At 41.7% G+C, this 18114-nt stretch overlaps 1 protein-coding gene across 3 annotated transcripts in view; it reads left to right on the top strand.

Moving 5' to 3' along the window:
• Positions 1–13297, top strand: part of Ntn4 (netrin 4) — a 108174-nt gene extending 94877 nt beyond the window's left edge. For 2 of the 3 annotated variants that reach the window (XM_036169802.1, XM_036169804.1), the window contains exons 8-10: positions 4070–4138; positions 7423–7593; positions 11859–13297. In XM_036169802.1, the coding sequence (XP_036025695.1) occupies positions 4070–4138; positions 7423–7593; positions 11859–11995 (377 nt within the window). In that variant the 3' untranslated portion in view covers positions 11996–13297. The remainder of the gene's footprint in view (positions 1–4069; positions 4139–7422; positions 7594–11858) is intronic. The other variant, XM_036169805.1, reaches the window with a different exon arrangement.
• The last annotated feature ends 4817 nt before the right edge of the window (positions 13298–18114 follow it).

The raw sequence follows: 18114 nt of genomic DNA on the forward strand, positions 1-18114 counted from the left end.
ATAAAGGTACCAGCATGCTGGGGCTGCACATCCTACACAAAGGCAAAGTGGCCACCCTGAGAGAAACTCACAGGCTCCTTTTAAGCACAGCTAAGGGGAGTTTCAGGGACAGTTAGGTCATCTCAGATATGACTGGCTTACGCAAGTGGCAACCATATTAGTACATTCTAATTAGCTAGGGCTATCAGGGGCTGGTTAAGGCTACAGTTTTCCATTTTGGGGGCAGGCCTGGCCAAGTCCCAGGTTTTCTCCTTATTTGGTTATTACCTTGAGCCACTGACTGTGGGGACTGGTCCAATGGCCCAGGCTTGGTACCTATCTCTCTCATCCCTGCTATTAGGGGTGTTGAAGATTGATTGTCCTTTGTGGCTTCCTCAGAAACTGCCTGTTCAGTTTCAAGAAACAGGAACTGAGGCCTAGTTCTTAACTGAGTTATTAGGAGCCTGTCATGGTGGCTGCTTGGCTTTCTCACCCGCCATGATGACAGGGGATGAAACCACTGAAACTGTAAGCCAGCCTCAATGAAATGTTTTCCTTTATAAAAGTAGCTGTGGTCATGGTGTCTCTTCACAGCAATTGAAACCCTAACTAAAGCAAGTAGGAATTTACAAAGCTGTATTGCTCCATTATAACATTTTCCCAATATTTTATTATTTTCAGAGAAATTTAAAGCTGTCATTTAATTCAATCTATACTTTAGATAATGAAGAAACCATTGTTTGAGCACATTTTCATAGGGAACTTATAGCCCAAGAACTAAGAATTTTGGTGTGTGAATTTTTTTTTTTTTTTTGGCAAGGGTTTTTCTTTTTTTCTTTCTGTAATCAAGTTTATTTTTTTAAAGATTCAAGGTAGGCATGGTAACACAAGCCTCTAGCCCAGCATTTGGGTGACAGAGGTATGAGCATCTCTATGAGTTCAAGTCCAGCCTGGTCTACATAGCAGGCCCTAGGATAGCCAGGGCTACACAGAGCAACACTATCTCAACAATAACAACAAAAAGATCCATGAAATGAAATTTGAGAAGCACTGGTATTTGTAGTTCTGATTTTTCACTAAATATAATGTCATAACAATTTTCCTAGTGGTCTCATTTTAACTTAAAATAGAAAGAAGATAGGAAATATAAGGAAATAATAGGTTGTCTTATCTATTTATTTATGTTTGAGACAAAGTCTGATTGTATAGGCCAGCTTGGCCTGGAACTGGCTGCCAACCCTGGTCTCTTCCTCCCAAGTACTGGAATTACAGGTGTTTGCCATGCTTGGCCCTCTGATTTATCTTTTTTCAAAGCATCTGAGAAAGAAGACAAATGTCCATGTTATGTAGTCCACATTTTATCCCTTTAGTAACCACTCCCAAAGCTCTCTTCCACTTTCCTGTGACCGTGACTTCTAGTCTGTAACTGCCTGCTGGACCAAATCTGTAATAATCAGGTCATTTGGACTACAGGACAGCCACTAAGCCCATTGTGCATGTTATTAGGGAGATGGCAACATGCCCAGTGAGCACATAAAGTGTCCCCACAGCTGTTAGGCTGGGGATGTCCCCAGGGAGCCTCTGGGATCCATCTGGATGAGTTCCCAAGGGAGAAAGACAGCTTTGCTTCAACATTCTCTTTGGGTGTAGCTCAGTGCTCCTGGGTACCTTTCTTCAACAAAAAGTGACAGCCAGTTTCTTAAGCACTTTGAAAGCCTGCTCATCCTTGAATCTAGCTGCCTACCTGTCTACCGATCTACAGTAAACACCGTTAAAAGCTTTTGGCTACTACTATACAGCAATATACCAACAAATACTGGTACTTGTCACAAAATCCTAATTCCTCTCTTTTTTCTCTTCCTCCCTCCTCCTTCCTCTCTTTTTCTCCTTCCCTCCCTCCCTCCCTTCTCCTCTCACCCTTCTCAGTGCCAGAGACGAAGCCCTGAGCCTTGTACTTGGTAGGCAAAGATTTCTACGGCTGAGTTCATTCCCAACCCTCTAATCTATCATTTCTACCACTTGTGAGGTAGAAAATACCAGATGTGAACTCTGGCTTCCCAAATGACAGACCTGGCTTTAACTAGTACCAGAGACCCGTGAGCAATGTTCATTTTTCAAAATGTTCTCGAGACCTACTGTAACTAATCCGGCCTTTTCCATTTCCAGATTTCTTAAGTCCTGACAAATGAGTAATATTGTTCTCTGAAACTGGCTCTCATGACATACCCAGGCTGGGCGTGAACTCCTAGGCTCAAACAGTCCCTTGGGCTCAGCCTTCTGAGTAGCTGAGACAACCTAAATTCCCCCACCGAACCCCAGCTTGACCGGTGCATGTTAATGCTTGAACTCAGTGTGTCAAGAAGCCAAAGACAGACCTTCCAATGACAGACCTGTGTGCTGCCCAGAGGACCGACAGGAGAGCTTTGTGGTTTGGAATGGCATCCGTCATTCACTCGGGAGTTCCCTTAGGTTTTATGGTAGCATGGTAAGCTAGAGCACTCTGTTAGGACTCAGCGACCACTCCAGCCGCGTGACTGCACATGCGCGGTTCAGGAGCTAAGCAAGGGGTCTTATCATTTTTAAAACAACACACTCCCTGCTTCAATGCAGTTGCCAGAGGCCATGGGCCATTCACTTAGTGCAGTTTCTGAATGAGCTCCTCTGCTGTGTTTAGATGATAAGCAAATCACAATTACGGATTTTAAGCGCCTTCAACTCCTCTTTCCCACTCTTTAATTCTACTTGGGACTTTCCCTCTTGTAACTCTTACCCTCTTTTGTGTAGCAAGGGTGGCGGTAGCTGATAGTCCAGAGGTTTCCACACCACTCTCACTGGATTGGCATTTCTGCCCAGATGTTCTGTCAACATTCGTATCCTCCTTGTCCTAGACCATTGTCCTTCCGGTCTGGCCAGATCCGTTTTTCTCCCTTCCCCCGTTCCGTCTGGGTTAGTGCCCCTCGGTTTTGCTACGAGAAGCCACCGTTCCTCTCTCAAGCCAGTGTTTTCTCTGGCTCTGGAACGTGAGTGTTACACCAGTGGTGACTAAGTCGGCCCAGGACAGGGTGTGTGGCTCGAGGCAAAGCTGTAGGAAAGACTACCCCACCACTCCACTCCCTGGGTCTCTGGTGCCCCCCTCCCCCCCAATTCTTGCTTCTACTGAGTTCTGATTCCAGCTGCTTCTCCCTCCCGAGAGCTAGGACTGCTCTACGTCCTTTAAAGCAACAAACTAGATAGATGGTCGCCACTAAAGCCTTGAAAACTATAAAGTCCTGAAATGCTCCCCCCACACACACACAATGTCCCTGTTTCGGTTAGTGTTCTCTCAATCCTCTGTCATTAACTGAAAACTTGATTTTCACGATGTTCATTTTTGTTCAAAGGTGTTTTGAAAGTCTTCTGTGGGGCCAGGCAATTCTCTCACATGCAACCGTTCTAACAGACAATTTCAACTGTTGGAAGAAGCTGCTCTATCCTCTTTGTAGAAGACAATTCTAGCTTCTTCAGCCAGGAAGGCTTTTCTCATCTTGCCAAACGTGGGATCCTCCCTCCTAAGCATGTTGTACTTCTACCTTAGACCACTTAGTCATTTTTTTTATACTTTACTTGCCAAATTGCAGACCACAGGCAAGAATTGTATCTTGCTCATAATATGTGCTCTAAATGACATCACCGTGCCTAGCAGGTCGGAAGGTATCCAGTTACTTTCAATGGACTACAAAGTATTTGATTTTTGTTGACATAATTGTAAACTGGATAATTAATATGCTTAGTTACTTTTCTACAGATTTACTTTTAGCTGTTCCTTCTTATTAACATGGAGTATTGACATGGACCGTATTTATCACAACATCAGTTTATGCATCGGAATTTGATATTGACTTTATCTTCCATATTTTACTTAGGTCGATATTTTATTAGATGGTAGGCAATTCCATTTGAAAGAGACTTTACTTCTTTTAAATTATTTTCATGACTGCTTAATCCTTACAGATGTTATATGAATTGATAAAGGAGTAAACTGTTTATCTGGATTTGCCTACTGAAACCCCCCACCACTCCTGTAACACAATTTTTCATTTACTTTATGTAGGTAAATGTGAATGTAAGGAACAAGTGTTAGGAAACCCCAAGGCATTCTGTGGAATGAAGTATTCATATGGTGAGTTTGAAGTCCTCGATGCTTGTATACATCCTATTCAAACTAAGTACAGAGCTTCCTAAGGAAACCAGAGGCTGATGAGATTCTGTAGCACATAAGATGCTTGGGAAATGTTAAGATGGCTGTTTGTGAGGCATTAAGATTGATGATTCAGCCAGGTGATGAGGGCACACGCCTTTAATCCCAGCACTCAGGAGGCAGAGGCAGGTGGATCTCTGTGAGTTTGAGGCCAGCCTGGGCTACAGAGCGAGTTCCAGGACAGCCAGGGCTACACAGAGAAACCCTGTCTCGAAAAACAAAATTAAACAAAACAAAAAGATTGAGGATTACCTAGGTCTGGCCCCCGATATACCTCTAGACATTCTTTACCATTCAAATGCCTCCCCCCAAAAAATACAGCATATGGAGAAACAAAAATGGAGTTTCTCTAAATAGTGACTATTACTAACATCAAACTCCAAATGGCTCTGTATTCACTATGAAATATATTAGGGCACCTTACTTTGCCAACACATCCTTGACGAGACTTTTTAATTGCCCACACAGTTTATATGGATGAAAATATGCACTTGAATAAAGAGAAAGTTTTTCAGTCATGACTCCCAAAACCAAGTGGAGTATTTTCATTCTTGATATTGTTTGTTGTTCTTAGCTGGCCTGAAACTTAGTACCATGCTGGCTTAATACTACCAAACTTAGTACCATGCTGGCCTCCAAGTCACAGAGATCTGCCTGCCTCTGCCACCCAAGTGCTGGGAGCCACCAAGGCTGCCCACATTTCCATTCTTGATAACATTGTTTTTAATCTTCCAAGAATTAAGTTGTAAATAGTCTTTAAAAGACATCTAAATCTTATCTAAAATTACAAGGCGTGGTGTCACAGGCCTTTAATTCCAGCCCTCAGAAGGTAGGGCAGGCAGATCTCTAGCTCGGAGGCCAGTCTGGTCTATAGAGCGAGTTCCAAGACGGCCAGGTCTGTTACACAGAGGAACCCTGTCTGAAGGGTGGGCGTGGGAGGGCAAACAAGCATGCTTCCCTTCTATTCACTTTTCAATTTGGTCAATAGAAGAAAAAACTTGAAAGTCTACTAAAGCAAAAGGAATTTATTCTCTAGCACAGTGGGGGCAATCTACTTGATTTATTCTTTTGTTTTTTCCTGTTTCAAGTATTTGTTGAATGGAATTATGGTAGTGAGGGAGCCAGGTCCCTGCCGTCTTTGAGCTTACAGGTGATGGGGTAATCATGTTCACCAGGCACCGTGCTATGTGCTCTCTGTGTACACACACAACTTCATTTCATCAGGAGCCAAGCACCCAGGCATGTGAACTCAAGTTCACTTAATTTCTTAAAACCTGTAAGACTAGATTCATTCTGATCCTTGATGAGTCTGTGAAGACAGCTGTCTGATGTGGTGTTCTCGAAATATGGAATCAGCTGAGGTAGGGTTCTCTCATTACACACATTTGTCTATCAAAATCTGTAGGCACTCTCTTAGTGATACAGAAAATTATATTCTAGTGTTCATTATGTCTACTCTCTTCCCTACCCCAACATACTTCAGTACTTAACTTCTAGCCACATATATTTCATAGACAGGCCATAGTAGAATCAGAAGTCAAGCAGAATATTGGAGGTCTGTAATCATAATGTGATTATAGATCATATTAGTATTACACTGTATATTGCAGAGAGAGGTGTTGTTGTTGTTGTTTTTTTTACTCTTCTGGGGGGCCTGCCACCCAGCTCCCAAATAAATCACACATAGAGACTTATCCTTAATTATGAATGCTCGGCCATAGTTTGGCTTGTTTCTTGCCAGCTTTTCTTAACCTTCAATTATCTCTACCTTTTTCCTCTGGGCTTTTCCCATTCTCTTACTTCTGTAAATCTTACTCTTACTCCGTGGCTGGCTGTGTAGCTGGGTGGCTGGTCCCTGGAGTCCTCCTCCTTCTCTGGCTCCTTCTTTGATCTTTTTTCCTCAGATTTCTCTTTCTATTTATTCTCTTTGCCTGCCAGCCCTACCTATCCTTTCTCCTGCCTTGCTATTGGCTGTTCAACCCTTTACAAGACCATCAGGTGTTTTAGACAGGTACAGTAACACAGCTTCACAGAGTCCAACAAATGCAACATGAACAGAAGTAACACACAAAATAATGTTCCCCAACAGAGATGGGGAAAAGGACTGTAGGTGTTCTCAATACAGAGGGATGGTGAATGTTTGAACAGGTCGACACTTTACAATGTATATATTAAAATATCACATAGAATCCCATAAGTATGTATAATTTCTATGTATCAATTTAGAAATATTATTCAATTATTAAACATTAAAATAAGAGTCTGGAGAGATGAGTCAGCAGTTAAGAGCATTTGCTGGACTAGCAGCGGACCAGGGTTCACTTCCCAGCATGCATATAGTAGCTCACAACTGTCTGTGACTCTAGCTCCAGGGGGAACTGACGCCCTCTTCTGGCCTCCATAGGCACCAGGCACACATATGGTGCACACACATACAGGCAAACACTCATACATATAAGATAAAAATAAATAAATCTTAAAAATAAATCAAATAAAAGGAATACAACAGTCCTATCATCATGTAGGAGAGCAGTCTACCTCACCTAGTCAGCTTACATTATACTCCAAAGAACAGTAAATAGTGATAATGCTATATAACATCTGTAAAGTGATGTAAAGTATACTCTATCACGGCATTTTGTTCTCTGTCATAATATCATATACAGCAAACCACAGAATCTAAATAACAGTCAGGACAATAGTTCAACTTCCTATTTATTCTTTCTTTATAGTTTTGATATATGAATATACTTTTTTGTTTTGTTTGTTTGTTTTTGAGACAGGGTTTCTCTGTGTAGCCCTGGCTGTACTGGAACTCACTTTGTAGACCCAGCTGGCCTTGAACTCAGAGATCCATCCACCCACCTCTGCCTCGAGTACAGAAATTAAAAGTGTGTGCCACCATGCCCGGCTCAGCTGAACATACTTAAAATTTTATTTGCAGAAAGCAATGGATAATATCTTTCCACAATATGGGAGCGGGCAAAAGTTGAAATTGCCTAATAAAGAGAAAATAAAATATAAATGAGGTTAAATCACTGAAAATGAAAGAGCCTCATGATTTTTTTAAAGCAAATTTCCATATTCTGACTTTCATCACTTCACTGTTTCATCACACTTGGAAATGAATCTTCCAATAGTTCAAATTTCAAAAGACAGCATGAAATCTGTATGTTTTTTAAACTTTTGGAATTGTGTTGTTCCAGTGTTAAAAATCAAGATTTTATCAGCTCATGATAAAGGCTCACATGCTGAGGTCAATGTGAAGATAAAAAAAGTCTTACAGTCTACGAAACTGAAGATCTTAAGAGGCAAGAGAACGCTTTATCCAGAGTCCTGGACCAACAGAGGTTGCACATGTCCAATCCTCAACCCAGGTGAGCACTAATTAGACTTAATTAATCAATCTTGTGACCCTTGTCTCTGCATATTGGCTGTCTGTCTCTTCATCCTCTGAACCAAAACTCCGTAAGATCATCTCTCCGTTTACCTTCTGAATCCTGGGTAAAATCCAAAAGGAGTTCTTTGAACTGACATTTAAGAAATATGAAACCCAATTTTCTCCATGTGCTCTAGAAACATAAAATATTTTCAAATCCAGCAGGATAATACTTTCTGCCCTGAAAGAGAAGCCTCAGATTGGTTCCAGGTGCCAGCTGCGCCCACAGGACTTTCCTGTGCTTATCTGCTGCTTGTGCGTTATTTGGAAGCTGGGTCCCGGTCTGTGAGAACCTGTTCCCAAAGGAAGCGCCAGCGCAAAAGCCCATCTGTGCAATGGACTCTGAAACCCTTTTGACTGTTGCCTGAGAAGCAGCTGTTTCTCCTGGACGGAAAACAACTCCCAACTTTTCATCATGTTGTTTTTCATGAAATGATCATTCTGGTTTCAAAGGAGAAACAGCAGGGGAAAATTATTTAAACGCAATCTTAGAGAAACTTGGAACGGGAGCAAGATTTGATTTGAACCTTAAAAACATACGGCAGAGGGGGTGGTGGTGGTGACATCAGTCTCTGACCTTCGTGATTCTATAAAGATAGGCCTCTGGCAATGTGACTTTCAGAATGGAGGACCAGCTCAGATCCTCCTGTGACAACCTTCCATCAGGGTGTGTAAGAACTCTGCTAAGGATACCCAAAACTGTATCCTACGTGTAATCATACACCTCACGTGCTGTGTCCTCGGCTACTTCTCTGACCCCCTTGCTAATCTGAAGACAGGATATAGATTTCTGATCACAGTATATCTTCAATGCCCGTCCAGCATTAGCACCCAAATATAATATAGCGCTGAAATGATAGATTCTAAAAGCCTGCTTCCCTGTTCATAAATTTCATGGTTTCCTGTTCGTGCTATAGACAGGTGCATAATTTATATCCCAGATCTAATGTATTCATTCCCCTTACAAGTCAGGAAAGCACAGTTATGTTTGAAAGAACTCTTCTGTGTTTTTAATCAACAAATTAAGAGAAACAGATAACGAGAAAAATAAGTAAAATAACCCCTTAATCTAAACACTTAAACGGTAATTTAAAATAAAAATAGGTTTCTCAGGTTAACTAATTCCTTATAACTTCTTTCATCCCTCTAATATTTTACTTAATTTCATTTAAATTTCAATAAGATAGAAGGAAAGGTATTTTTTTTAAAAAAATTATAAAGATAAATAGTTCCAAAGCATAAATCCGAAGAATGAGTAAGAATCTTGGATTTTTGAACACCGGAAACCAAGAGTCATTCATTTAAATTCTGTTTCCCAGTGATCTGTGCTTAAGGCTCTTATGAGCAATTTTCTATTATCTTGGCAAAAGGAAAAGAGAAAAGTATGTCCAGTTTTGCAGAATGACATTAAAAACAAAAGCTTTGACTATCTGAGCCACCCTCCAGGAAGTGAGCTATATTTCCTGCTCAGGTTTTTGCCAAAATCACAGAACCAACTGAGCTCATCACAATTGAAAACATAAGCTCAATTATTCAAAGAATTCTTGAAAACATGTTTACTTGCTTTGAAGAAAAATCTGGAAGCTGCCAAAGCAAAACCAGACACTGTTTCATTTTGCTTTTGTTTTTCCATTTTTACAAGTTTAATGATGGAAACCATAGAAGGCTGATAAAAACAAAAAACAAAACTCTGAAACCTTACACCTCAACTTACCTCCCGCGCTGCCTTTGAAAGAGAGTGATCTACTGGCCATCCACGCCAGCCTAGTCCTCTGTGACTCACGCATCCGTTTCACCAACCTTTGAATACCAGTGCCAGCACCAAAGTACACTCCCTTTATTCTATAGATAAAAAACATCGTGCCTTTAAACACAGAACAAAGCAGACATCCAACTGTAAAGATAGATTAAATGTAAATGCTACTAAGGAATGTAAAAGAAGACAGTGTGTTAAGTTATGGTTTGATTCTACTTCCGCACGTTAGGGGTTTATTCAGTATCATTTATATTAGTTTTATATTGATACTTTAAATGGTAAATTCCTGTGCTATTTGTTCTTACAGCTTTAAAGTAATCTTAAATACTGGTCTTGAACTACAAGGTTTTTATTATTATTATTATTATTATTATTATTATTATTATTATTATTATTATTATTTTAAGCCTATCTTGTGTATTTGTGTTTTGCCTGCATACATATCTGTGCACCACATTCATGCAGTGCACAGAGGCCAGAAGAAACTGTCAGGTCTCCTGGAACTGGAGTTACAGATGGGTGTGAGCTGCCTCGTGGGTGTTGGGAATCGAACCAGGGTCCTCTGTTAGCTCTTAAGCACTGAGGCATCCCAAAAGCCCTGAAGTTTTTGTAAAAGAGAACTTTATTATTTAAACATTAGGCAATAACAAGATATATACATATACAAGTTTTAAAATGTTTATTGTATTTGTAAAGAGAGAGCTGTATTATTTAAATAGTAGACAAAGCTGGGCAATGGAGGCACACGCCTTAAATCTCAGCACTCAGGAAGCAGAGCCAGGTGGATCTCTGTGAGTTCGAGGCCAGCGTGGTCTACAGAGTGAGATCCAGGACAGGCACGAAAACTACACAGAGAAACCCTGTCTCGAAAAACCAAAAAATAAATAGCTAGATAGGTAGGTAGGTAGGTAGATAGGTAGGTAGATAGATAGATAGGGAATAGATGATAGATAGATAGATAGATAGATAGATAGATAGATGAGTAGTAGACGATAGTAAGATACACACATACACACACACACACACACACACACACACACACACACAAACCCAGAACAAATAAACAAACAAAAAAACTAGGTCATTGTGCATTACCAGGCAAGAGTCTACCTCTGAGCTCCATCTGAAGTCCTTGTTATTTTGAGGAAAGTCTTGCTAAATTGCCCAGGTGACCTCAAACTTAGGATCCCCTTGCCTTAGCATCCCAACTAGCTATAATAACTAGAATTACAGTCATGCATCTCTACACATGGCTCATAAATTTAAACTGATACTTATTTGATTTTTAACATCTAGTGTTTTAATTAAAATTTTACAGTATATATAGCTCTTTTTCTTAGAAAGTTATAAGCATAATTATTTTTCTAATCTTATATTTTATAAAATCATTTCTAAATATCAAAATTGACACCATTACAAATATGTACTGAGGGGTATTTTCATTTCCTTCACTAATACATAAAGAGACAATCCATCTCTCTGTGCATTTCTTAGCCAAAATATTTTACTCAAAGCCTGAATTTTTTTTTTAAGGGCAGCACTAAATGTGGTCAAAGCCTCATCAATTTTTTTCATTTTTATTTTTGCTTTATTTTGTTTACAAACAAGCTTCTTGTATTCATTTCTGAAACACAACTGTACAGAGAGAATTTATGTCACTCACGGCTACTTCTAACATTTTCCAAATAGATGCTTTACTTTTGTAAAGTTCTTTTTTTGTTTTGTTTTTGTGTTTATTTTATTTGTTTGTTTGTTTGTTTGTTTGTTTGTTTTGAGACAAAGGGTTTCTCTGTGTAGCCCTGGCTATCCTGGAACTTGCTTTGCAGATCAGGCTGGCCTTGAATTTAGAGATCCACCTGTCTCTGCCTCCCAAGTCCTGGGATTAAAGGTATGCACCACCACTGCTAGGTGTAAAGTGACTCTTTTTTTTTTTTGGAGCTGAGGATCGAACCCAGGGCCTTGCGCTTACTAGGCAAGTGCTCTACCACTGAGCTAAATCCCCAACCCAATAAAGTGACTCTTAATTGCTGCCACCACACACAGTGATCTCCAGGGAATATGCATGTGTCCAGTGCCCACTGATCTCTCACTTCTCTCTCGCTCAGAGTGGAAAGATACACGGGTCAAGAATCAGACAGCCCCAAGTTTGAGTGATGATACCGCCACTGAGTAGGAGGAACTGAAGAAGTTTCCTAACTTCTGAGCCTCCGTTTCTCATTTGTACAAGAGGAGAGACATGATCCTTATTTTTTAAGTCTCTAGCAAGGTCACACAAGATAATATGTGTACCGTATTTGGTACATAATCAACACTACAGGCCAGCTCTTACTGTTTATGACCCTCTGTTTTATCCATGCGTATATAAAACTATGAACCGGGAATGTATGAGATCACCGGAGTCACATCCCCTTCTTTAACAGAGTATAATGTGCGCATCTCCTCTTCAGGTCTGGAATACCTGGTAGCTGGACACGAGGACGTGAGAACAGGCAAACTGGTTGTGAATATGAAGAGCTTCGTCCAGCGCTGGAAACCGGCTCTTGGGAGAAGAGTCATGCATATCTTAAGAAAAGAGTGTAAGTAACAGCCAAGCTGGGGAGCTCACAATGGCTCTCCTTGGGAAGACAGACCGCGGAACGAAAAAGACGCCTCGGGATGAAACTGGAATATTTTTTAAGTGCCAAAATGTAGGGGGAAAAAATGTTCCAAATGCCTAGGCCTTGTCTGACCCATCTGTTCTGGATCTGTATTTAAATACAGTTTTGTTTCATAAAGAGAAACGAAAGCCCCTGAGCTGATAGCTGCTTCCTGTGGAACTGGCTCCAAATGGCATAGCTCTGGAGAATCCTTCAATAGCGATGTGATACTCAGCACTCACCCTTTAAAGGGTCATGTCCCTGACGAGGTCTCCTCCCAGCTTTAGATATGTCGTTGACATTGTATTTGATGGTATTTAAGGAATTAATGAGATTTTAGGGATCCCCTGCCCCCAACTCTACCATCAGGAAAGGTGTTTCTTAAAAAGAACCTTGTCTTGTGTGCTGTGTGTGGACTTGGGTGTGTGGGACGTGAAAGGAACTTCTCCGTGTATATATAGTATTTCCTCGTGTGAAAAAGCACTTTACCTACCACTGTGTTGTGAAAGTCTGGAGACAGGAAGAGAAGAGAGGGCTGAGTGAAGACCTGCTGCTGACACACAAGTCTTGCCACTGTGGCGGACACAGGCACCACGGAGAAAGAGAACCACGCTGTTCAGCTCGAGCCACGGGAGAAACGCTGTAGAGAGGCAACAACCTACAAGGAGAATGTTTGTGTGAAGTCTCTGTTTGGGGTGAGAGGCTAGATCACAAGGGACTGGTCTTGATGAAACCTAAAAAAGAAAGAGCTAGAGAGACTTTAAAACAAGAGAAAGAGACCATAAATGGAGAGAGATGTCTGCATAAAGGGGAAGTAGACATTCTCTGTCCAAAAGGCTCATTTATTTGGGATGCACTTGTACACACTTGGAAAATGATTGTAAACACAGAATTTGTTCTATTTTTATGTTTAGTATTTAAACATGAACATTGGACCAGTTCTCATCCTTCTTTTATTAACAGTACATGGTCATGACATTTACCCGTTTCCTAACACAGCATATGTGATAGTTCACCAGATTACTGTTTTTCATTATCTTTCATTTTCTTTATCCAGACATAGCCACGCTGCATACAGTTTCTACTGTACTTGAATTTACAAACCAGGAACCACAGTGCCGAAACTTTAGGTTCATATCCGGAGCATATTTTTCCCTGAGGTCCTGTGGACTCACAAAAAATATATATATATTGCTTTGTGAATTTGTTTTTATATTTCATGTATGTAATAAAGGAATATGATCTCCTGACCTTTGTCTCCTGACCAATTCTTCAATGGTGCTAAAGATTGACTTCTTTTAATAAAGGAACTTAAATATAATTCCTTAAATTAAGAAAATTAATTATGGTGGAAATGACTTAGTGGGTAAAAGCATTTGCCATGCAAACCTTATGACCTGAGTTTGAACCCCAGAACCCACACAATAATTAAGAAATGGACTGATGTCAGGGGGTAGTGGTACACACCTTTAATCCCAGCAGAGACTTGGGAGGCAGAGGAAGGTGAATCTCTGTGAGTTCGAGGCCAGCCGGGCCTACAGAGCAAGTTCCAGGACAGGTACCAAAACTACACAGAGAAACCTATCTTTAAAAAAATTAATTAAATAAAATAAAATAGAAAAATAAATGAACTGACTCAGACAAGTTGTCCTCTGACTTCTATATATGCCAACACACCACACACACACTAAATTCATGTTTAAAAAAAGAAAAAGTTAACCCCAGCACTCAGGAGGCAGAGGCAGGCGTATCTCTGAGTTCAAGGCCAGCCTGGTCTACAGAGCGAGTTCTAGGACAGTCGGGGCTACACAGAGAAACCCTGTCTCCAAAAAACAAAAAAAGGAACGGAGGGGAGGGGAGGGGAGGGGAGGGGAGGGGGGGGGAGGGGGGAAGAGTGAGAGAGTATGCCTCAACAAGGTGGAGGGAGAGAACCGGATCCCGAAGACTTGTCCTCTAACCTGCACACATTCTCTAAACAGATAATCTTGAAAGAAAATGCATTGCAGAGAAAGACTGCATTTCTACCCAGTTGCTCTGAGATTTCTGAACGAAGCAGAAGCCAATCCCAATGGATTTTCTTTCTACAGCCTCTGCACACAACATTGCCAGTTGTTTGTTTTGTTTTGTTTTTTTGAGCTGAGGATCGAACCCAGGGCCTTGTGCTTGCTAGGCAAGTGCTCTACCACTGAGCTAAATCCCCAACCCGGCACTGCCGTTTTTATAACACACTTACTTTTTGTATTTTTGGTTGTGCGCCTACCCTTTAATGGCCGAGGCATCTCTCCAGCCCAACATACTTATTTTTTAACTCATTTACTTTTAACATTAGTTAGTGGGGAGGGTTCATGCCCCAGCACTCATGGCGAGGTCAGAGGGCAACGGGCAAGGTCATTCTCCCCTTCACTACTCGGGCTCCAGGAATCTTTCTCAGGTCCTCGGGCTTGGCAGCAAGCCCCCTTTACCCATAGTGCCCCCACCTGCCCTTAAAAATCAAAAAAGTGTAGTGCTAAAAATACAGAAGGGGGCGAGCAGGATGGCTTAGCGGGTGTTCATGCCTGTCACCAAGCCTCACAACCTGAACTCAGCCCCGAGGTCCCACAGGGTGGAGGGAGAAGCCTGGCTCTCAAAAGTTGGCCTCTGATCTCCATACATGCACAGAGGCACATGTGGGCACACACACACACACACACACACACACACACACACACACACAAACATACACACACACATGCAAAGGTAGTATGAGAAAAAAATATTTCTCTTCCAACCATCCTCTATTAACAATAGTGTTTAGTGTTTGTGTGTAGACTGTGTGTGCATGTGTGTGCATGTGTGTGCATGTGTGTGCATGTGTATAACTTTGATATGATTGGGACTAAATTATACATACTCTTGCAAAATCTCTTGTCACCTGTAGCGTGTCTCCCAGCTTACAACTTCTTCCTGACTATCCCAGAAGGTGAACAAGGATCTACTTTTACAATTTCCGGGAAACTTATAAAACATGTTGGTTAGTATGCCATACCCAGGAAAATAGTTTGAAAGCATCAGATTTAGAATTTCCCATTTCACTTCACTTAAAATATGGCGGCTATTAAAAAAATAATAATAGAGCATGAAATGGGAAACATTAGGTAAGGGGAACAACTTCAGAACAATGCTTAATTATCCCCCAACCTAAAGATACATGTATTGGATTACATAGTATCTTAAAACTTCTAGAAGACAGGTCAGCCAGGCGGTGGTGGCACACACCTGTAATCCCAGCACCCAGGAGGCAGAGGCAGGCAGATCTCTGTGAGTTCGAGGCCAGCCTGGTCTACAGAGCTAGTCCAGGACAGACTCCAAAGCTACAGAGAAACCCTGTTTCAAAACAACAAGAACAAAAAGATAGGTCATAGCGATGTCCATCCTGCTAGAAAACATGGGTTCCTCTTTCATATCCGTCTGTACTGCCTGACATGTTTTCACTCATCCTGCACTGCTTTGCAATTTACTTTCCCCAACAATTAAAATTCAATGATTTTTCAAATGTGATCAAGTAACAGCATAACTAAAAGTTTGACTTTATCTAATTTGCTTAATCATTGGGCTTTAATGGTTTCCATTTCTGTAACAGCACTAAGTGTTCCCTGGCCTAAGGCCCACATGTTAAAGACTAGGTCATCCACGCTGATGGAATGCTTAGGAGGTGGCACCCGGAGGCAGGAAGGGAAGCGCCCTGGGAGGAGAGCTTGGGGGTACAGCCCTTTCCTTCCTGGACCTCTTTGCTTTCTGGCTACCGTGAGGGGAGGTGCTTTGCTCTTCCACACTCCCGCCATGACATTCTGCCTCAGCACAGGCCCCAGAACAACACGGCCAAGTGCCCAAGGATTGAAACCTCCATTACTGTGAACCAAAACCAGCACACACACACACCCCATTTAAGACATTCACCTCGGGTTTTGCTACAACAGAAAGCTGATTACCACAGGTCCTCTGTGACCGGAATTTCCCTTCTTAGAGTGGCTCTTTAAAAGCACATTTCTTGCAACATTAAAAAAAAAAATCTTTATTATAATAATTTCTTAATGTCTTGATTCTGAAATCACTTATGGTCTTTCTGCTCTCAACATCCTGGGAGCACCCTTTGGTTTCCAAAGGGGTCAGTCTTAGAGAAGAAAAAAGGGAAGAATTCTTCCTTTGCTCCCCACCACATCCCACCCTCCATCCCTGCCAGGGCTCCGTATGTATGTTCTCTTCTGAGCATTTTACAAAATAACCACCTGGGTATTGAGTCAACAGAATCAAATCAAACTTCCATGTATGGCAGCATAGGCACCCAAACACATCCCTCAGGAGCTCCTAGGAAAGTCTACGCCCCTAGAGCATTCTTCTGGTACCACTGGGCTTATTCAGTCAGCTGATTGTTGAGCAATCCCCACATACCTATCCCGATGTGCCTGGGGTCAACACAGCCTGTGCTCTCCTCTTACATCATTTTCCCTGCAGAGGAACGCAGCTAATATTTAGTATTTGATGCAATGGAAAGTCTCAATAATAGGATAATCTTTTAATAGTGTCCATGTAATGAGGTCAGATCTGTGGGGATGTGTCCATGAGTCAAGAAGCAATGTGCATCTGGCCGGACTAAGCAAACAGCAAGTCCTAGTATGGGTAAACAGTTCTCTGGGACACTCGAAGTTCTTGCAAAACAAATCCTTTTTTAAGTGATCAGAGAGGGCACTCTGAAGGGTGGGGGGAGCCCTTGAAAATGTCTTGGGTGGCTCTCCCTCTGCCACTCCCCTGGAATGCCTGAGAACAGGGGTGAGCGCCCCATTGACCTCTTGTCAGAAGCCCCGGGACTGGACTGCTTTTGTGTTCATTGTTTAGATGCTAAGCAGTCCCCTGATGTAACCTTATCAAACTCCACGGTACTCACCATTTATTTCCCACAGTTTAGAAGGAAAATATTTATGAACAGCTTCAATTTTGCAAGGGAGATCGGTATGATAAGAATGGACAGAGGCAAAGGAGTGTGCCTCGCATGACTGATAGCTTGTTTTCGGTCCTTCTCTGGGAGAAGGATGTGTCTGGATGTACTTTCTCAAGCACCATGCTCCCAGCCCTGCATTGCAGCAAAGACATATAAATGTTTCTGCGCTATTCAAGCATTAATGAACATGCTTGAAACCTATACACTTTTAAATGATAAATACTTAGGTCTCTGGTATTCACATATGCTGAATAACTAAAAATGCAGAGAAAAAAGAAATAGGTGCTGGATCAAACACTTCCTTCTAAAATGTGAGACTGTTCATTCCAGTAAGGGGTAGGGATACAGCTCCATAGGTAGAATGCTTGCTTAGAACGCCTGAGTGGTCCTGGATTTGATAAGTCATAGTACACCCTTCTGAACAGGAGGAAACAGAAGCCAGACAAGGCATCTTGCTTGCCAGAAAGAAAGGCAACTTCTTCTAGCAAATTTTCACAGCCTCAGCGTAATGATCTGCTCAGAACTCCTGGGTACCTACCAGGAGTAGTAAATAAAACTCAGTGACTCGTACCCAGTGTGGTGGCACATGTCTTCAATCCCGGCATTTGGGAGGCAGAGGCAGGAGGATCTCTCTGAGTGTGAAGCCAGCCAGAGAGAGAAAAGAAGATCTCTTTCCGCTAGAGAGAGAGATCCTGTTTCAAATGAACAAACAAACAAACAAATAAAAGCAAACAACAATGACAAAATTTGGTGAATGAAAAACTAATAATAACAAATAACAATTAAGAATTTCCAAGTGAGGACAGGCAGAGGCACACTACATCTGGTGACGTAAAGCTTAACAAATGAGTTTCATCCCCAGAACCTACACAGAGGTGGAAAGGGAGAACCGATCCCACAGAGTTGCCCTCTGACCTCCCTACATGGGCCACGGTACACACACCCATCTGCCCACATACGCAGTACCAAAACAAGTACATTTTATCTGAAGGTACAAGCGAGGTACCTTTCTAAGTGCCTCCCAGATATCACTGTCACTCCAGCCTCCTAAACGCTTCTGATATGCGTCATATTCCTGGGCCCATTTCTCAG

Source organism: Onychomys torridus, chromosome 20 (assembly GCF_903995425.1).
Source record: "Onychomys torridus chromosome 20, mOncTor1.1, whole genome shotgun sequence".
NCBI lineage: Eukaryota > Metazoa > Chordata > Mammalia > Rodentia > Cricetidae > Onychomys > Onychomys torridus.